We start from the raw sequence: 19,780 nt of genomic DNA, 5'->3' as shown, positions 1-19,780 counted from the left end.
CAAAACTGAAGTAAAACTCCTTTAGAGAATTTCAGGGTTGAAAAGGTCTTGAAAAATTTAGCTTCATTTTCTGAGTCCTGGATGTTTGCTCTTTTGTGTTCCTAAATTAACACACCACCACACACACACACACACACACACACACACGGACCAACTGGACTTTTTGATAGAGGGGCAGATTGAAATTCGCTTTTTTTTTCTTCAACCAAGACACAAAGGCATGTACGTATGTTTTAGGGTCCTTCCAAAGTAAAGGTGGATGGACTTCTAAATATAGATAGAATGTGAATGTTCTAACACCTGAAACTGTCTCCGTGGACAACCAGCAAGAGCTGGGGGCCGCAGGCAGCTCTGCCGTCTACTTTCCTAGAATTATCCCCCCGACCTCCCACCCCCGGCCCCGATGTTCAGAGTCCTTCCATAACTGTTGTTCTCAGCCCACCTGCTCCCAACAGGCTGAAGCCCTGATCTGCAGCACCTCTGTTCTCTCTCCAACTTGTTTCCAAGGTCTCAGAGTCTCAGCGCCCATCTGCCCTGTCTGCCAATGGGAAGAACAGAGCAATCACCTCGGGCTCCCCAGGCCATGGGATCAGGCAGCCCAGCAGGGTCCTTGGCATTTGGGCACATGTTCCAGCATTCAGCTGGGGTCACTGCCGGCTGCTATGCACTGAGGCTGGGCAAGGGCCTCTTCCCATCCAGCCCTGCACCAGGTGAGACAGGCCCTGCCCAGCCTCAGCCAGCCACATGCAGCCAGGATAGGCGCCACAGACTCTACTTGATGGGGCCACGGGGGCCTTACCAGCAGCCCCCATTCCCCACAAGGGACATTTTCATTACAAGCCAGATGTGAGATGGCTTCCACCAAGGTCATGGGAGGCCCCGGGGAGGCCTCTCCAGCAGGGACTGTGGCCAGACTACCATCACCTGGGACCCCCAGATCCTCTCCCCCGGCACAGGCCCCCCACCCTCCACTCCAGGGTGCACACAGCATGGTCAGGACTCAGCCGCTGGGCAGGCAGTCTGAACGTGGCACACGGCCTCCACTGCAGCCACTAGCCCTCAAGAACAAAGGCTATTTTTAAAATTCCATTTCCCCCACTCTCTACCCCTTTTAATGGCGGTAGGTTCACTCAGAATGTTCCCCCAACAGTGACAGTAAATAAACTCTTAGTTCCAAGTTCAACTCTGCAAATTACTGTCTATCAAGGAAGGCCAGGAGGATGAGGTGGTGGGAGCTCGGACCTGGGTTGAAAGCTGGTCCTGCCACCTGGACAAGGTGCTTCAAGCTCTCGGGTCTCAGTTTCCATCTAGAGCAGGAGAATCATGAAGTCCTGTTACAGGACTGTGAGAGAGAATGTCATGGAACAGGCATTGGATGGGCCCAGCTCTCAGGTGGCAGAAGGTAGCCACCTCCAGCACCAGCCTGGATGTGAGAGAAGTGAGCCTGTGAGGGGCAGGTGGGTGGTTGGTGACACTGGCCTGGCTGGATCTGGCTGGATAGTACGTGCCCCGCAGGGTTAAAAACCATCCCTAGGGGCTTCCCTGGTGGCGCAGTGGTTGAGAATCTGCCTGCTAGTGCAGGGGACACGGGTTCGAGCCCTGGTCTGGGAGGATCCCACATGCCGCGGAGCGGCTGGGCCCGTGAGCCACAACTGCTGAGCCTGCGCGTCTGGAGCCTGTGCCCCGCAACGGGAGGGGCCGCGATAGTGAAAGGCCCGCGCACTGCGATGAAGAGCGGTCCCTGCACCGCGATGAAGAGTGGCCCCCACTTGCCGTAACTAGAGAAAGCCCTCGCACGAACCAAAGACCCAACACAGCCAAAAATAAAGAAATAAATAAATAAAGTAGCTATAATTTAAAAAAATAAAAAATAAAAAATAAAAAAAAAAAACCATCCCTAAACTGGGCGGCCCCATTCTCCAGAGAATACACAGGACAGAGCACAGGGGCCAGAAGGACTGACGTCATTTATTAAGGGAACAGAGAAGAGCAGGTCACACACCCTGGAACCTGGGTTGTGTGGAAAGGTAAAAATATGTCTAGCAATTGGATGGAACATTCCAGAACCCAGTGGTTTCAGAGCTGCCCCACAACTTTACTAATGACTAAAGCAAACAAGGTCTCTTACTGCTCCCCTCAGCCACTATGAGACCATGGATGTGAACAGATCAGAGAGGCACATCCACCTCAGAAATTCAAAGTGGGGCAACCAAGGCCGGCCTGCGTCCTGGGACACGGCCACTTGGGCCGGAACAAAGGTAGCCCTGGCACTCTACCCTGGGGACTTCCTGATGGGCTGGGGGAGGTTGAAAGATGGGATCTCGGGGAAGCATTCCCGCACCAGCCATCCATCCTACAGAACAGCCGTGGCTCTGCGAAGGTGACCCACAACCACTGTGATACTGGAAACCGCCCCCAACAGGCTACATTTTGAAAGTACAGCAAGGTTCGGGGGGGAAGACAGGAGACCAAGCCCAGGTAAGGCTGGGGTACATAAAGCTGCAAGAGACCACAGCCATTGAGGCTTCCCCCAAAGTGGGCAGAAAAGTGTCCCCCCAAATTCATACCCAGAGTCTCAAAAGGTGACCTTACTTGGAAACAAGGTCTCTGCAGATGTAATTAGTTAAATCCAACGACTGCGTCCTTACAAGAGGAGATGACACATGAAGACACACACGGAAGAGGCCATGGGGAGGCAAGGCAGAGTGACGTGGCCACGAGCCCAGGTGCACCAAGGACAGCTGGCAGCGCCAGGAGCCAGGAGCGCCCTGGGACAGATCCTCCATCAGAGCTGTAGGAAGGACCCAGCCCCGCAGACACCCTGATTTTAGACTCTGGCCTCCTGAACCGTGAGAGAATTCCTGCTGCTGTAAGCGGCCCTGCTGCTGTGGTCCTTTGTGTGGCTGCCCCAGACCCTAATACACCTGCAGGGCCCAGCTTCCTTCCTCGGCCTGGGCCCCCCAAATGTCCCACCGCGTGTCCTCATGCTGAGGCCTACAGGAGCAAACGGAGTCTGAAGATGCCTGAAGACCAGAGTCTCTGGCTCCGGGACAGAAACGACTCTGGCAGCTTCCCGAATTGTCAGGCTCGGGTCCCGGGGTCGTCCTGGAGCCTCTGGGGTCTGTGAAGCGGCTGCTCCCCCCCATGCGTGCGCTGGTGCTTGCGGAGGTCGGTACCCCGGCGGAAGCCCCTACCACAGGCTGGGCAGGTGTGGGGCTTCTCGCCCGTGTGCGTCCTGCGGTGCGCACTGAAGTGCGAGCTGTTGTTGAAGCGCTTCCCGCACTCGGTGCAGGCGTAGGGCCGCTCCCCGGTGTGTGTCCTGCGGTGGATGACCAGGCTGGAGCTCTGGCTGAAGCGCTTCCCGCACTGGGCGCAGGCGTAGGGCTTCTCGCCTGTGTGCACCCGCTGGTGCGTGCTGCAGTTGGAGCGGTCGCCGAAGCGCTTCCCGCATACCTGGCACTGGTAGGGTCGCTCCCCGGTGTGCGTGCGCTGGTGCTTGGTCAGGTGGGACGTCTTACTAAAGGCCTTGCCGCACTCGGGGCACGTGTGCGGCTTCAGGACCCCAAGGGGCCCCCCTCTGTCTGGAGGCCGCTGGGGTCTGGTCGGACCGGGCCCCTGACCCGGACCCGGGAGCACCTGGCCCCACCGTGTTCTCATCGACGCGTCCGCCCTGGCATACTCTCCATCCTCAAACTGCCTCCCAAGCTCTGAGACAGAGAAAGCACAGTCGCTGAGGGCTCCACGGAGAGGGGGAGAGGGAAAAGGGGAGGCAGGGTGGGGCGGCCCCTGACACAGAGAAGTGCCTTCAAATTCCCCCTCCACACTCTCCGCAGGATGCATCAGTCAGAGCCTGATTCCGGGAACTAGAACCACAGGCAGACTCACAAGGCCGTGAGGTGGTACTGTGACAGTCCCATTTACACGAGGATGCTGAGGCCCACTGACCTGATGGGGGAAGGACAGGCCCTCCCAGCGCCGGGAACTGTCCCTGCCGAGGTGCTGTCCACCCCACACCCCCATGCAGCCCCCTCCTGCCTCCACACTGGCTTGTCCAGGAAGCCAGGCATGGGCTCGAGCTCACATCCACCTCATCTGTACAACTGAGACAGGATGGTACCAGACCCCTGGCCTTTGGTAAGAGTTTTTACAAAGGAACTGAGTCTGGCAGTTCCTCCAACGGTCACAGAGTGACGTGACTGAGCAACTCCATCCCAGGTGTAGGCCCAAGAGAGTGAGTGCCGCTGGCTGAGTGACACTCAGGGCGTCCTGAGGACCCCATGCCCAGCCCCTCTTGTCTCCCTTGGGAGCGGCTTCCCTATGGTGCCTGCGTGCAGCGCCATGTCCCAGCTCAAGGTGGTAGGATTCTCTTGCTGCTCGAGCCCCAAACCTTTCTTAAAGCCACCTGTCTCCCTCACCTTTCCTTCAGGGCAGGTGAGCCTGCCTTTGTAAATGAAGTTTCATGGCCACGCCCATGTCTTTTCATACTGTGACTGCTTTTGTGGCTGCTTTTGTGCCAGGACAGCAGAGCTGAGGCATCACCAGGGAGACCATACGGTCCATAAAACCTGAACTATTTACTATCTGGCCCTTTTCAGAAAAAATCTGCCAACCCTTGCTCTAAGCCCTTGAGCCTGAACTCCACAAACACAGTCGCCGAGGTCTAAGCCCAGGAGAGGGGAGAATCTCATCTGGGACATCCGTCTCCTCCCAGACCCCCTCACCTGAGCCAGCACTGCCAGAGACTTCCCTCAGCCCCGAGGCCGCACAAGCTGGGTCCCGCAGGCCTTGCCCTCGTCCCTCCTGGGCAGTCAGACAGGGCCCAGGAGCGGGGAGTCCTGCTCATGGGGAAAGAGAAGAGAGGGTGTGAGTGTGGCCGGGACAGAACACAGGACTGCAACCTCCTCCTCGTGAGGGCAAAGGGGCATCCGGAGAACCTGCAGGGAAAAACTCCATGCCGCAACAGAGGTGGGGGGCGCTCTACTTCTGTGCAGACTGCTTCCTCAGAGAGAGAGGAAGTGAGGAAAAACAGGGCCCAAGGCTCTCCCCGGCTCTGGGAGGGAAACCAGATGCCCCGAGGGGTCAGAATTTCATCACAACAGAGATAAGTAGCCAAGAGTTACAACACACAGCAGGACACAGCACAGAGCAGTGGGACAGCAACAGTGCACACAGCACGCCAGTATTCGCGGCAATAGAAAGGTTTCATCTTCATTTGTTCTACAGACAGTTTGGAATAAATGAAGATGTAAAAGAAAGTACGTGATCATTAATTTTCTGTGCCAAACTGGCCAGGCTACAGTGTTGTTGTTTGGTTAAATACCAGTCAATTTTTTTTTTTTTTTTTGGCTGCATTGGGTCTTCATTGCTGTGAGTGGGCTTTCTCTAGTTGCAGAGAGCAGGGGCTACTCTTCATTGCGGTGCGTGGGCTTCTCACCGCGGTGGCTTCTCTTGTTCCAGAGCACGGGCTCTAGAGCGCAGGCTCAGTAGTTGTGCCGCATACGGGCTTAGTTGCTCCGCGGCATGTGGGATCTTCCTGGACCAGGGCTCAAACCTGTGTCCCCTGCATTGGCAGGCGGATTCTTAACCACTGCACCACCAGGGAAGCCCTCAATCAATTTTTTATCTTTATTTTTTGACCGCGCTGCACGGCTTCCCAGATCTTGGTTCCCTGACCAGGGATCAAACCCACACCCTCAGCAGTGAAAGCACAGAGTCCTAACCACTGGACCGCCAGGGAATTCCCTAAATACCAGTCTAGATGTTGCTGTGGAGGTTATTTTGTAGATGTAATTAACATCTACAATCAGGTGACTGTAAGGAGAGCAGATTACCCTCCACGCTGGGGGGTGGGCCCCACCAAATCAGTTGAAGGCCTTAAGAGAAAACTTGAGGTTTCCTGAAGAAGGAATTCTGCCTCGAGACGGCAGCCTAGAAATCCTGCCTGGGTTTCCAGCCAACTGGCTTGCTGTATGGATTTCAGACTTGCTAGCCTCCACAACTGTGAGAGCCAATTCCTTAAAATAAATCTCTCTCTACACACACATATCCTAATGGTTCTTTTCCTCTGGAGAACCCCAACTGATACAAAGCAGGATCTCAACTCCTTTAAAAAACATTTCAGGGAGTGAACAACTGTCAAAAGTGGCAGGATGAGCTGAGAAGGGACAGCGTGGGGTGGTGAGGAGAGGCCATAGACAGGCAGGGCCTTGCCAAGAGCAGCTCTGCCCACGGGGGCCAAGGACGGCACAAAGGCTGAACTGACACTGGACAACCGTGTGGGTAAAGAGTGAAAGAAGGAACTCGGGACAGCTCTGGGCATCTGCCTGGGATGTGGGCAAGCAGCCACACTGCCCCCGCTGCAGATGGGACACTGATGGGACACTAGCAACCTTGGCAGTGCAGGGCTGCCCAGCGCTAGGACTCACCAGGGAATGCCCCCGGCTCACTAAAGCAACCCCTGGGCACAAGGCCCACAAGTTCCTATTTTTAATATGCTGCCCAGTGATTCCTCTGGCCACTAAAGTTTGAGACCTGCTGGAGCAGCTCCTGTAGGCGGGGGGAGCCAGGGAAGGTGCTGAGCAGGGAGGTGGCCTGGGCCTCGGGTCCTGGAGGCCAGCACACACCACAGCCAGCCCGAGAGAAGCAGCCACCCTCCCTGACACTCACCCACATCAGAGACACAAGCCGGTGTCTGACAGACAACAGCCAGGGTCTCCCTGCACATACCCTCATCCTCCAGCAGCATGTCGCAGCTGTGGTCCTGCTGAGCCAGGTCCAAGCACCCCCACTCCTCCTGGGACAGGTACACGGCCACGTCCTCCAAGGTCACCGGCACCTGCTGGAACGCAGCTCACTCAGAGCCTGGTGGGCTCACTGTCCCCTCCACTTGTGTGATGATGGCAGGTCCTGTTTACCTCCCCCTACTTCTTCCCCTCCCCAACCTTTCCCTTTCTGTATGTTGTTATGCACCCCTTCCTTCCAAGCTTGGCTCAGACACAGCTGGATCCTGCTCTTTGGGAGGACACCGTCACCACCAAGCTCTGCCCCAACTGCTGCAGGGCCAGAGACTGTGTGGACAGATGTGCTGCGTGGAACATCTGGATCTGCTGAGATCCCAGCCACTGGGGCCCATGCTCCTTGAGGACACGAGTTAGCATGCCCTGCCTCAGCTCAAGCCAGCCCCAGGACCCAAATGGGGTGACCTGGGGACTTCAGAATGCCTCTAGGCCAGTGGTTCCCAAATCTAGCACCAGACTGACCTGGGAGCACGATTAACACCCAAGAAAACAATATCCAGAAAAGGCAAATCCACAGAGACAGAAAGACTGGTGACTGCCAGGGGGCTGAGGGAGGGGGAGGGGGGAGTGACTGCTAATGGGTGTGGGGTATTTTGGGGAGGTGATGAAAATGTTCTAAAATTGATTTGATTATGGTGATGACTGTACAACTCTGTAAATATATTAAACACTGTATACTTTAAATGGGAGAATTGTATGGTAAGTGCATTATATCTCAATAAAGCTGCAGTTGAAACAAACAAGCAAAGGAGACTCTGCTTCCAGGCCAGGGCTGGGGGAAAAATCTATTTTTACCCAGATGCCAGGAGATTTTAACATACAGCTGGGTTTGAAGTGACTGCCCTAACTCACCATTGAGACTCCAGGATCCTCCAGGGCACACCTAATACTCAGGTGGCATCTGAGAACAGGGAGGATTTCCCAGGAGGTGAAGATCCGTCTTGGAAACCCACAGACCTGACCACGCAAGAGAAGTGTCCCCGTAACAAGAGCACCGGACACACGGGGATGCTGCAGATCAGGAATGCCACTCACCTGGGACCAGGCTGAAAGGAAGGATGTGGCCAGTGCCGCCGTCTCCTGACACTGGGAGGCCGCTGGGCCTGGGGAAAGAGCACAGAGTCACCTACCCGTGCACATGGAGGTGAAGGCTGGACACGTCCAGCTGCTCCCCATCAACACTCACCCGGCCGGGAGCCTGCCCACCCCACAGGCACACAAGCCTGACCCCCTGCCACACTCCTTTCCTTTCCCTTCCCTTCCCCAGTGCAGGGCGTCTCTTTCCTCAAGAGGGGCAGCTACTCACCCGTCTTTGGCCAGAGCTGGGGGCCTCTTTTTGGTCTGTAGCTCAGCTGGGCTGGGGACTGCTGGCTGGAGTGCTGAGCCCCTTCCTCCAGAGACAGCTCTGCTGGCTGGGCCTCCACCTGGCATTTCAAGAACCACTCCCCTGTCCCATGGGCCAGTGCGTCATCAGGGAGTACCTCCGGATCCTGCATACAAACAGAGATCTGCCCACTAGCTCCCAGAAGGTCAGGAGGAAACCCACAGGGTTCCCCATCCCTCCTGTCTCGGGCACCCTGGCCACCCTGTTGCCAGGCTCTGCCTTACCACCGGGTCACCTTGTCGTGTCTGATGGCCTCTGCGACCCTCCAAGCACCTCCCTCCAGTCAGACCCCAGGGAGAAGGCATGTGACCCAGGAAGAGGTCAGGCTCCCAACCTGGGGAAAGGGAGGCCTGCTCCACTCCTGAGACCCTGCAGTCTCTCCCCATCACACTGTGTTGCTGTCACCGTCACACTCTCACCCTTCCTTCCTTAGTGCTCCTGAAAAACCTGGGCCAGAAGGGCCCCAAATCAGGTCTCATTTTGGAAGCCTGAGTTACTGCACTTGCTACATTTTTTGAAATCATCTACAAACCCTCTGGAATCATCTATTTCCTAATTTCAGTGAAGGTGAATCAGAAAAACAGTCTCAGAGTTTACTGACGTCTGTAACAGTACTAGGGACAAGATACATCCCTGGGGAACTGAAACCAGCACCAGGGACCCTGTCTAAGGCTCAAAATTCCACACCTCTGAGAGGAGACAGTCCCCGGAGGTTACAGGGTGCCCAGTGACAGAGGAAAGCCATGACGGGAACCCCAAACGCCAAGGCTGGCAGGGCTGAGAAGGGCTCCTGGGTTCTTGTTGGCCACCACGAAGGCAGGATGTGCTTAATGCATTCAACTCACCTTATGGTCAAGTTTTTTGGGGGTTTTTTTTGGCGGGGAGGGTTGGGGGGGGTCTATCCTGCCAGATGCAAAAGAACAGCACTGTGTGGCCAGTGACACTGCCACAGGGAGAAAGGTGACCTGCAGAATTTGCCAAATATCTAATCAGTAGGAATTAATCTGACCCAAGCAGGAGAAATCTGTAAAAGACTTCGCACTCCGCAGATGTGGTTAGAAGGAGCTGAGTTTGCTCTAGAGTGGCGCTCTCTGTAGAATGATGGAAGTGCCCCATATCTGCACTGTCCTTGTCCAGGGCATAGCCACTGGCCATGTGTGATGACAGCCTTTGGAATGTGGTCAGTGTGACTTAAGAACTACATTTTAAATTTTATTTAATTTTAATTAAAAAAAAACACACATGGCTAGTAGCTACTGTATTGAATGGCGCAGCCCCAGAGAGACTGAGGAACACCTGCGGGCTCTAACCAGGGCACCCACCAGCACCTGGTCTTTCTTCCTAGTGCTTCTCCTTCTTTGGGGATCTCTTCAACTCCCAAGGCTCTGCCTTAGAAGGTCTCCAAACTCTCTCCCATCAAAACCTGCATCTGGGGCTTCCCTGGTGGCGCAGTGGTTGAGAATCTGCCTGCTAATGCAGGGGACACGGGTTCGAGCCCTGGTCTGGGAAGATCCCACATGCCACGGAGCAATTGGGCCCGTGAGCCACAACTGCTGAGCCTGCGCGTCTGGAGCCTGTGCCCCGCAACGGGAGGGGCCGCGATAGAGAAAGGCCCGCGCACCGCGATGAAGAGCGGTCCCCGCACCGCGATGAAGAGTGGCCCCCGCTTGCCGCAACTGGAGAAAGCCCTCGCACGAACCGAAGACCCAATACAGACAAAAATAATAAACAAATAAATAAATAAATAAATAAAAGAAAATCCTTAAAAAAAAAAAAAAAAAAAAAAAACCTGCATCTGGCCTACATTGGGATGGTGTTAACAAACCAATCCACACAGCTTAGAAAGGGCTAGCGGGGCTACAGTGGTTAATCAACGGGTGGACACACGCTGGCCAACGTTGAGAAACACTCTGCAGTTGCCTTCTTCAATTCAGTGTCTGGCCAGCCCCAGGTACTCCCAGTGACCGAGGCTGGCCACGGCTCCGGAGCCCAAGGAATCTACAAACACAGACCTCAGCAGCAGGGCCCCGTTTTCTCACCTCAGGGCTAAAATGCCCCCCACCTCACCCGCTGCCTTTGTTTCCTGGGCTCCCGCTGCAGCCCTTCCACGAGGACCACGGCCTCCTCACCGCTCTCTGGCTGCTGCTCCCGCACCCGGGCCTGGATCTCCCCTGGCAGCACCGTCAGGAACTGCTCCAGCACCAGCAGCTCCAGGATCTGCTCCTTGGTGCGCAGCTCAGGCCGCAGCCAGCGGCAGCAGAGCTCCCAGAGGCGGCTCAGGGCCTCCCGAGGTCCGGCCACCTCCTGGTAGCAGAAGAGCCGGAAAAGCTGGCGGAAGGTCTCAGGGCTAGGGTCTTCAATCTCCAGGGAGGGCTCCTCTTCCCAGCAGCAGTCCTCTTCCACCTTCACGATCAGGATCTCATCCTGCTCCAGGGGTGGCGGGTGCTGGAAGCCGGGAGAGGTCGCCATTGCTCCTGGTGGGCCTTGCTCCTTCTCTGGCCTGGAGCTCACACCTGTCTCTCCCTATACCTCTGGCCAGACACTGGGGAAGATGTTTCCAGGGCTCTGTGGAGAGACAATAAAGTCATGCAGGGTGCAGCACTGGGGCTGGATAAGTGTCTGAAACCCATAAGGCCCTGCCCTAGCCCCAAGGCCAACGTGCCCTCACTGGCAGAAAGAAACAGTTAAAGTAAATCCAACTGTCTTTGCTACTAACCCTCTAATTCCCAGGAGAGGTACTTAATCTCTGGGTCTCAGTTCTTCATGTGAAAGAAGACATGCTGACACCACCTACACACAGGTTGCTTCGAGAACTAAACGGGAAAATAGTTTATTTTAGCACAGTGCCTGGAACGCGGTCAGAGTTCTAGAAACGCTGAGTTTTCAATATTACAGTTGGCCATTTTTGGATGAGGTCCGTTTGGAAATATGATGAGAACCAGAGCCCCCTCTGCCCAGGAGGACGCAGATTCTGTCCCAATCTGAACCCCGATTTCGGGCTTCAGGAGCCTGAAGCCCATCCGCGGGCCCCACCGAATGGATGGTCACCAAGGCCTCTCCAACTCCAGGGTCTTGTGAGGGTCAGGAATCCCCGGCTGGGCTGCTCTCCCGTCTCGTCCCCTCAGCTGGAGGAAGAGCGGTGACCGAGGCCGGGCACAAACTAGGCTCCGGCGGGCGAGGGCCGCGGAAAGAAGCTCGAGCTGGGACCCTGCGCCCGCACCCGCACTCACCGGCAGCGCTGAGACTCGTGGGGGGGTTCGGGGCAGGCCCGGAGCGGCAGGTTGGGACGGGAGCGGGACAGCGCACGTGGAGGGCTCGGCGGGCCAGAAGCGAGGACCAAAACCCTTAGAACGCAGAAGCGGGACAGTCAGCAGCGACCACAGGCTGAGCCGGCGTCGAGCTCGAGAACGAGGCCGCGTGGGCGTCCCACTAGAAGCATTGTGGGTAATGTAGTCCTCGCACCTTTGGCCGGCTGTGGAGAGTGAGAAGGGCCTGGGTAGGCGGGTCCATGGGAGCCATTGTGAGTAACTACTCACATCGTGGGTCCTCGTACTACTGGTTGAACCGACTGTCAGGCATAGAAACGAGATACGTAGCGAGTCCGCGAGATGCACTGTGGGTAACGTAGTCATCCCCTGGCTGAGCCGCGGCCCGGGGTAGATGGGTCCTGGGAGGAGTTGCAGGAGACGGTTGTTCCTTCAACTTCAGTGCGCATGAGCGAGGCTCCGCAGTTTCTGGGCCATTCTCCCTGCTTCTCTTCCATCCACCCTCCCAGGCCTGAGGAACTCCACGGTGGAAGGGACCCTGGAAATTTACTCTTTTACTTACATAGTACTATGTATGTGCCAGGCTCTGTTCTAAGCGATTTGCAATTATTAAATCAGTTCATCTTTGAAACAAAGGGGGTACTATTATCCCTATTTTATAGGTGAGGAAACCGAGGTGCAGAGAGGTTCAATGACCTGCCCAAGGTCACAAACACCCAGTAAGTGCAGAACTGGGGTGAGGTTGGAACCCAGGTGTCTGTCTTGGTCCAACTCCTTAATTTTAGAGACTGCAAAATGAAGACTCACAAAGTTCTTGCTGGGTGCATCTTCGTTATCAATTGCTTATTTCTTCATTTGTTAATTTGATCAACAAATATGTATTTATTGGGCTCTGCTTTGTGCCAAGCAGGCACGATGAGCAGGAGGTGAACTGGACAGTCAGTCCTTGGTGTCCCTGTGGAGCCTGGGGGAGGGAGGTGTAGGCAGGTAGGGAGGTCTGAGCAGGAAGAGGGTCATGGTGAGAGCTGTGTGCCTAGTGGTGAGAGCTCCATAAACATCATCACTAACAACCAGACAACCCTTGAGTTTTTCAGCTTTGGCATCCTCAGGCCTAGCGCCTCAATCAACCCTCCCACCGGCTTCTTTCTTTCCTTCCATTTCTACTTTTCATTCTCTCTCGCATCCCACTTTTCCCCCTACATCCAATATCCAGTTTTTCTTGTGAGCACACAGGCAGAACAAGAAACCGGGCTGCCCACCACTGTTCTGGAGACACCCCCACACACACACCCCCGGTGGAAGGCAGGACCTTTTTAAGGGAAGATGCCAGATTTCAGGACAGCCTTGTGGTGGGGCTTGAGGAAAGGCAGGACCACATATGCCTCATTTTTGCCTTATAATCTTGGGCTGCTGTGCAATGCTGTGAAATCTCTCCTTGGAACCTGTGTTTTGGGTCCATTATTAAATTTTAGACAGACAAGAGGATACATCAGTTAACGGGTCAGGAGAGCCGGGATCTTAGAGGGAACCAAGGTGCGGAGCCATTCAGAGCACTGGCACTCAAGCCAAACACAAGAAGCCTGCCATTCCATCGTCCTCAGGAGGAGGGCATGGAAAGGGGTAATTTGAAGAAGTCACAGATGGGTATGTAGTGGGGGAGGAAGAAGAGAGATAGAAGTGGAAGAGGGAAAAGGAGGAAAACAGAAGAGACACTCTCGGCTCTGTCTGGAGGGACAGACAGGTGTGGGGACACCAGCATTTTCAAAGCTGCCGCACAACTTCCTGTTTCTAACTGCCTCCTGGTTAGCGGTGGGGCCCTGGCCTTGCGACTCTTCTCATCTCCTCGGGGCCAGATATACACAAGTTAGCAAGTCCATGAAGTGACCAAGGCCCGACTAACGTAGTCCTGGCCCTCTCCTCTCTGGGCAGTTTTCAGTGAGTAGAGCCAACAGAGATTTAAAGGTTAAACTTCTACTTTGCCCAGGATTTCTTTCTTAATTCTGTTTTGAGGGGGACACAGACATTCAGTCCATAACCAGCATACACCAGGATGAATTTGGGCCTACCCTGACATACACCCAAACCAGTGCTTCAGAACCACCACTTACTAACTGGGTAAGCCTTACCTTTGCCTCGTCTGTAAAATGGGGATTGTCATAGCTCCAACTTCTGAGAGCTGACAGATAGGCTTCGATGAGATTATGTTTGTAAAGGACCTATGATGATGTCTAGCACGTAACAGATGCTCCATAAACATCAGCTCGTGACCTGTAACCACACTGGGATGAAGTCTGCAGACCTCAAGATTTGTGGATCTTGGATGCCTGGGCCTGTGAAGTTTCTGTAAGAGGTCCACAACTCATTCAGGTGCCAAGCATCGTTTACAGTCTGAATTAAAAGCATTTACAGTTATATATATATATATATATATATATATATATATATATATATATATATATATAATCACATGCCACTGTTTATTCTTATAAATGTAGCTTGTTTTCATAGCATTTATGGAGTTTACAAAACAGTTCGAGTTAAAATGGCAGCCTCACACTCACAGAAGTTGGCAAACAACTGAGAGGCACACGTAGATCCTCCTCTGAAGACAGAGGGGAAGATCATCTCCAGGCTGATGGTACATAATCCATAATCACATACTGGGTGTTGGTTCAGCTCACAGTTACTCTTATGACTTAATTATGGCTGGGAAGAGATGGTCTACCATCAAGCACTTTACAAGTGTGGGCCATCTTTGGTAGCAATTTCCCAAAGTCCAAATGACTGAGAACCAACAATTCAGTACAAGTCAAACAGTTTAGCTAATTTGACTAAATTATCTAGAAGAGTCATCAGAGAACTACAGTTTTCAAAACCTGATATGTAATGGGTGCTTTTTACACTTTTTCTAAGGCCTTTGTGAGCTAACAATAAAAGCTAATGTTTTTTAAGTACTTCCTAGGTCCATGGTGCTTGTGTTTTTACTGTGCTACTTAAATCCTCACAATGACAATCGTGTATATATCATTATGATGCAAGTTTTAGATGAGTAAACTGAGGCTCAGAGAGGGGCAGAGCCCTGCCCAAGGCCACACAGTTAGGAAAGTAGAACAGCCAAGACAGACTTGGGCACGTAGGCTCCAGAGCCTGCTGCTCAGGCCACTCCCCTGAACGCAAACTTGAATGCCAGCCAGGTAATCACAGCTCTGTCTTGGAGTAAATATCCAAACTGTATCTTGGAAGACTCTGGTCTTGTCCCAAGATTCTCCTTTGAGGCGGGCAACCAGGGCCCCTCTGGTTTTCTCGGCACACTAGGCAGATCTGCTTGGCATATAGTAGATGCTCGGTAAATATTTGCTGAACGACTGAATAAATAATGGGGTGTAATTTGTTCTTCAGACACTTAACTCTGCTGCCCAACCTTATCACAAACTTGATTCCGACAATAATATAAATGGGGGTTAATAGTACCTATTTCCCAGAGGATATTTACTACAGTTAAGTGACACAGCACATTAAAATACTTTGCTCTAGGGTGAAACATAGGAGCACTCAGTAAACAGTAGTCGTTTTGTTATTATTTTCATCAACAGAAAGGATGAAGGATAAGAGGGCTTGCTGTGCAATGCTGTGAAATCTCTCCTTGGAGTCTGGCTGCGTTTTGGTTCCATTATTCAATTTTAGACAATAAATCAATTTATTGATTTACATTTGGATTACATTTACATTTACATTTGGATACATCAATTAACAGGGAGGCAGGAGATAGCCATTGTTTACACCTCGAACCACCCAGCATTTGAAACTTTATCTGTCTTTTCCCTGCAGCCAGCAAGTTAAATGAGAAGTAGATGGGTAGGACTTCCCTCGTGGCACAGTGGTTAAGAATCCGCCTGCCAATGCAGGGGACACAGGTTCAATTCCCTGGTCCTGGAAGATCCCACATGCCTCAGAGCAACTAAGCCCGTGCACCACAACTACTGAGCCTGTGCTCTGGAGCCCGTGTGCCGCAACTACTGAAGCCCGTGCACCTACAGCCCATGCTCCACAACAAGAGAAGCCACCACAATGAGAAGCCTGCGCACCGCAATGAAGAGTAGCCCCTGCTCGCCACAACTAGAGAAAGCCCACGTGCAGCAATGAAGACCCATCGCAGCCAAAAAATAAATAAATAAATCGTTAAAAAAGAAAAAAAAAGAAGCAGATGGGTAAGAACAGGCGTGCAAAACATGATGATTCCTTTGAGGGAGAGCTGCCTGTAGGATGAAGGCATCACGGAGAAAGGCTAGAGTGTGGAGGAAGAAGGGGAATCAAGGCCCACCAGGCATGCTCAGAAATCCTTACCCGTGGGGATGACGTATGCTAAACTCCCCTGCTCGCGGTCGGCCCAGATGTGGCTCAGAATAGGGTGAAGATTCACACCCTTCTCTTGGAAAAAACACATAGTGTCATAGTCTGCTCAGGCTGCCGTACCAGAATATCACAAACTGAGCACTTAACCAACAGACATTTATTACTCACGCTTCTGGAGGCAGGAAGTCCAAGATCAAGGTGCCAGCAGATTCGGTTCCTGGTGAAGACTGTCTTCCTGGCTCATAGATGGTGACTTCTCTGTCCTCACTTGGTGGAAAAAGACAGTGATCCCTTTCTTCCTTTAATCTTAGGTACCTCCTATAGACCCTGTCTCCAGATATAGTCACGTTGGGGGTTAGGGCTTCAACATGAGTTCTGGGGGGACACAGTTCAGTCCATAGCACACAGCCAGACCCACAAACACCACCAGTCCCTGGAACGGCAAAAGATTCCCCTCAGACCACCACCCACACCTGCTCAAACAAGGGCCGGCGGGGAAGGCAAGACTGGGCTTTCGACACAGACATGCATTTGTGCACCAAACATTCTGGAATATTCTTGTTTTCCGCAAAGACATGGGCTCTCTCCCATTTTTCTTAAAACACGTGTCCCTCTTGGTCTTTCTTCTCTATTACCGTGTGTGAGAGTGATGTGAATGTGGGGAATTTCTCTCTACAAGAGACACAACAGTGCCATCGTGACAGGTGGAGCAGGTGCAAGGCCTCAGTGTCAAGGCCACGGGAAGCAGTGGGGGATGCAGGCCCTACACTGCCTGCCAATCTGATCACTCCCCAGAAACCAGATATCTGGATGTTTAGGTGAAAATTCCCAGTTTTGAATGTAGACCCAAACTGGGTTTAAATCTTGTGTGACATAAACCAAACTCACCAACACGTTTCTGGGCTGTGTCTGGCACAAACAAGGATGTACAGGCAGACCTCGTTTTATTGCACTTCACTTTATTGAGCTTTGCAGATATTGCATTTTTTACACATTGAAGGTTTGTGGCCACCCTGCATTGTCAGATGATGGTTAGCATTTTTAGCAATAAAGTATTTTTAAATTAAGGTATGTACATTTTTTTAGACATAATGCTATTGCACACTCAATAGACTATAGTATAATGTAAATCTAACTTTTATATGCACTGGGAAACCAAAAATTCACATGACTCACTTTATTGTGATATTCTCCTCTTTGTGGTGGTCTGGGACCAAACTGGCAATATCTCCAAGGTATGCCTGTATACATAGACAAAAAATGATGCAGGTGGTAATAGTGCCATGAAGAAAAACACACCAGGGGAGGGGAAAGAGCAATGCAGTTGCTCTTTTGGGTAGAAAATATCTAGACAAAGGACCATTCATTCACCTGGGCTCCATCTCAGGAAGGGAAGCCAGCATCTCCTTGGCTTCAGTACTTTCTCCAAAGGCTTTCTTAAAAGGGGAGGAGGCCAGAGCTAAGAGAAGAGAAATAAAATGTCCAGCTTCCTCCAAGAAATCTGCTGTGGGCTGAAGCCAACCACACAGAGGAGAGACAGAGACAGACACACAGAAGCACAGCTGAGGAATGGGCTTCTTTCACCACTTCTAAAGAAAAAAATTATTCATGGCACTTGTTAGGGACCACTGAGGTTACTGAGTCCAAGCTTGTACTGCTTGTTGAACAACAGGCCAATAAATCAAGAGACGAGTTGTTGGGGCAAGGAACAGCGACTTTATTCAGAAAGCTGGCAGACTGAGCAGATGGTGGACTCGTGTCCCAAAGAACCATCTTGCCTGGGTTAGAATTCAGACTTCTTTTACACTAAAAGGAGAGGGAGTAAAGTCAAAATTTCCTGGTTCTGGCTAGCCTCCGGAGGGGATGTGTTAATTTCTTTCAGTCGTTCACAGGTGGGTCTGGTGAGGAATGTTTCCTGTGAGCTAAACAAAGGTATTTTAGCTTAATGCTCATTACCTGGGAGGCAGGGTTCCTAGAGATGGGCCATTATGGATAATTTAAGCTTATAGGCATCATCCCTTTAGTGACCTGTAATAGAATACAAAGGTTCTTGCCTGTTACACTGCAGTGGAATTTTGCAGTGGAGAGAGATCAGGTTCAACTCTGAATACAACAAGGAAAGGTGGGAACTTAGAGCCAAGGTGCAGGGCTGGGGGGAGGCATTGGAAAATTAACAAAAGGAAGCATCAGGGTAAGAGGGGTTTCTTGCTGAAGGAAGGCCAGGGTGATCAGACATCAATCACCTGGGGGATGCGGGAGGATAAGGAACCCAGTTGGGGTGGGGGCAGGTGGTTCTGGCTAAACTGGCTACAAGTGAACAATGCAGAGATGAACATGGAAGCCCAAAAGTCAGGGCCTAGTTGAGAAGAGAGTTCAAAGGAGCCTGAATAGAGTCTGATCAAGAAAATAATCTTTGCCACCACTTCCAGGGGTAACCCGGCTCCCCATTCCTGACAAAGAAGAGTGCTCTGGAGAAGCAGGACGTGCCCTTTGGGGGTTCCAAAGGCAGAAGTTGTCCACAATAAAACTGTAAAAGGGAGGCCAAGTGCCTTTGCCTACACTCTGCCTGGGAGATAAAGGCCTCCCATGTCAAGGCCTAGCCCTCCCTCCTCAAAACCCCAACAACTTCTAACCCCAATTCCTTGTCCTGCCTGCTTCTTTCTGACACAATAATAATGGCCACCAATTTCTGATCACCAGGCAGTACGCATTCGCACTCCGTTTGTTCCTAATTTAGTAACGCCAGAGGTACTGTATCTCTACAGGTTAAAAAAAAAAAAAAAAATCCTGAATCTCTGAGTTTTAGGTACTGAACCCACGGGGGATCATATGGCTAGGAAGTGACAGCAATGAGATTGGAACATAATTTTTTTTAAAAAAATAAATTTAGGGCTTCCCTGGTGGCGCAGTGGTTGAGAATCTGCCTGCTAATGCAGGGGACACGGGTTCGAGCCCTGGTCTGGGAAGATCCCACATGCCGCGGAGCAGCTGGGCCCGTGAGCCACAATTGCTGAGCCTGCGCGTCTGGAGCCTGTGCCCCGCGACGGGAGGGGCCGCGATAGAGAGAGGCCCGCGCACCGCGATGAAGAGCGGTCCCCGCACCGCGATGAAGAGTGGCCCCCGCTTGCCGCAACTGGAGAAAGCCCTCGCACGAACCGAAGACCCAACACAGCCAAAAATAAATAAATAAATAAATAAATAAATAAGAAAATCCTTAAAAAAAAAAAAAAAAAAAAAAAAAAAAAAATAAATTTATTTATTTATTTTTGGCTGCTTTGGGTCTTTGCTGCTGCGTGCGGGCTTTCTCTAGTTACGGCGAGCGGGGGCTACTCTTCGTTGCGGTGCGTGGGCTTCTCATTGCGGTGGGTTCTCTTACTGCAGAGTTCGGGCTCCAGGCACTCGGGCTTCAGTAGTTGCGGCTCGCAGGCTCTAGAGCGCAGGCTCAGTAGTTGTGCTGCACGGGCTTAATCGCTCCGCGGCATGTGGGATCTTCCCGGACCAGGGATCAAACCCGTGTCCCCTGCAATGGCAGGCGGATTCTTAACCACTGCGCCACCAGGGAAGTCCCTGGAACACAAATTCTTGATTCCAGAGCTACAGCTACTAAGTCCCGGGTTAATCCACCCTAGCCAGTAATAATATCGCAGACATCCTAAGGCCTGACTCAGTCGGCTACACTTGACTCTCTTCCTGTCCTTTTGGCTGAACTCGCTCTGTAGCGCGCCCGGTGACGCCACAGAGAAAAGAGGCCGGGAAGGGGAGGCAGTCCGTATTCGAGTCCCGCCTCTACCCCAAAGGCTGCGGCCGCACGCAAGTCACCGCCCTTCCCCAAGTTTCAACCTCCGCCCCCTGGAAGGAGCAGCAGCTCACCTCACGCAGTAAGCGCACAATAAAGGACAGCGTCTGCTGCGCAGCGACCGAGACCAAGAACGGACCCACCACCGCCGTCTCGCGCGTATTTCCCAAAGCCTCGCGCGAGG

At 52.5% G+C, this 19,780-nt stretch overlaps 2 protein-coding genes and 1 long non-coding RNA gene across 5 annotated transcripts; all 3 read right to left on the bottom strand.

Annotated features, from left to right (window-relative positions):
- Positions 1-1,943: 1,943 nt before the first annotated feature.
- On the bottom strand, positions 1,944-11,592 carry ZNF500 (zinc finger protein 500). Of its 3 annotated transcripts, none has more exons than XM_007181516.2 (7): positions 11,412-11,592; positions 10,249-10,746; positions 8,104-8,287; positions 7,833-7,900; positions 6,727-6,838; positions 4,722-4,835; positions 1,944-3,707 (listed from the first exon to the last, which is right to left on the bottom strand). In XM_007181516.2, the coding sequence occupies exons 2-7, from the start codon at positions 10,648-10,650 to the stop codon at positions 3,082-3,084; spliced, it is 1,506 nt and encodes a 501-aa protein (XP_007181578.2). In that variant the 5' UTR covers positions 10,651-10,746; positions 11,412-11,592; the 3' UTR covers positions 1,944-3,081. The 3 variants fall into 3 exon arrangements, with proteins under 3 accessions (XP_007181578.2, XP_007181580.2, XP_007181579.2); XM_007181518.2 differs by having other exon boundaries at positions 6,727-6,835; XM_007181517.2 differs by lacking the exon at positions 11,412-11,592 and adding an exon at positions 10,898-11,321.
- LOC103000838 (uncharacterized) lies at positions 11,226-18,136 on the bottom strand. The gene is made up of 7 exons (XM_057529689.1): positions 18,044-18,136; positions 16,977-17,041; positions 16,689-16,813; positions 15,969-16,233; positions 15,792-15,875; positions 15,180-15,340; positions 11,226-11,653 (listed from the first exon to the last, which is right to left on the bottom strand). Exons 1-7 carry the CDS (start codon positions 18,134-18,136, stop codon positions 11,226-11,228), a joined length of 1,221 nt encoding a protein of 406 aa, XP_057385672.1.
- Positions 18,137-19,040: 904 nt separating this feature from the next.
- LOC130704906 (uncharacterized) lies at positions 19,041-19,780 on the bottom strand. Its single transcript, XR_009005465.1, has 2 exons — positions 19,671-19,780; positions 19,041-19,320 (listed from the first exon to the last, which is right to left on the bottom strand). It is a non-coding gene; the product is annotated as an uncharacterized LOC130704906 (long non-coding RNA).

This window comes from Balaenoptera acutorostrata, chromosome 15 (assembly GCF_949987535.1).
Source record: "Balaenoptera acutorostrata chromosome 15, mBalAcu1.1, whole genome shotgun sequence".
In the NCBI taxonomy this organism is placed as follows: domain Eukaryota; kingdom Metazoa; phylum Chordata; class Mammalia; order Artiodactyla; family Balaenopteridae; genus Balaenoptera; species Balaenoptera acutorostrata.
The sequence above is the reverse complement of the archived record's forward strand: the minus strand, read 5'-3'. Positions and strand labels throughout refer to the sequence as shown.

Excerpts from the sequence above, each read along its gene's own strand:
- ZNF500 (XM_007181516.2), bottom strand. The coding sequence starts at position 10,650 with ATGGCGACCTCTCCCGGCTTCCAGCACCCGCCACCCCTGGAGCAGGAT. Across the intron at positions 8,288-10,248 it reads CCAGGAAACAAAGGCAGCGG|GATCCGGAGGTACTCCCTGA; the intron begins GTGAGGTGGGGG and ends GTTTGTATGCAG. Across the intron at positions 6,839-7,832 it reads TCCTTTCAGCCTGGTCCCAG|CAGGTGCCGGTGACCTTGGA; the intron begins GTGAGTGGCATT and ends GCTGCGTTCCAG.
- LOC103000838 (XM_057529689.1), bottom strand. The coding sequence starts at position 18,136 with ATGTTCATCTCTGCATTGTTCACTTGTAGCCAGTTTAGCCAGAACCAC. Across the intron at positions 16,234-16,688 it reads CACAGCCCAGAAACGTGTTG|GGACTGGTGGTGTTTGTGGG; the intron begins GTGAGTTTGGTT and ends TTGCCGTTCCAG. Across the intron at positions 15,341-15,791 it reads AGCATACGTCATCCCCACGG|GCGGATTCTTAACCACTGTG; the intron begins GTAAGGATTTCT and ends CTGCATTGGCAG.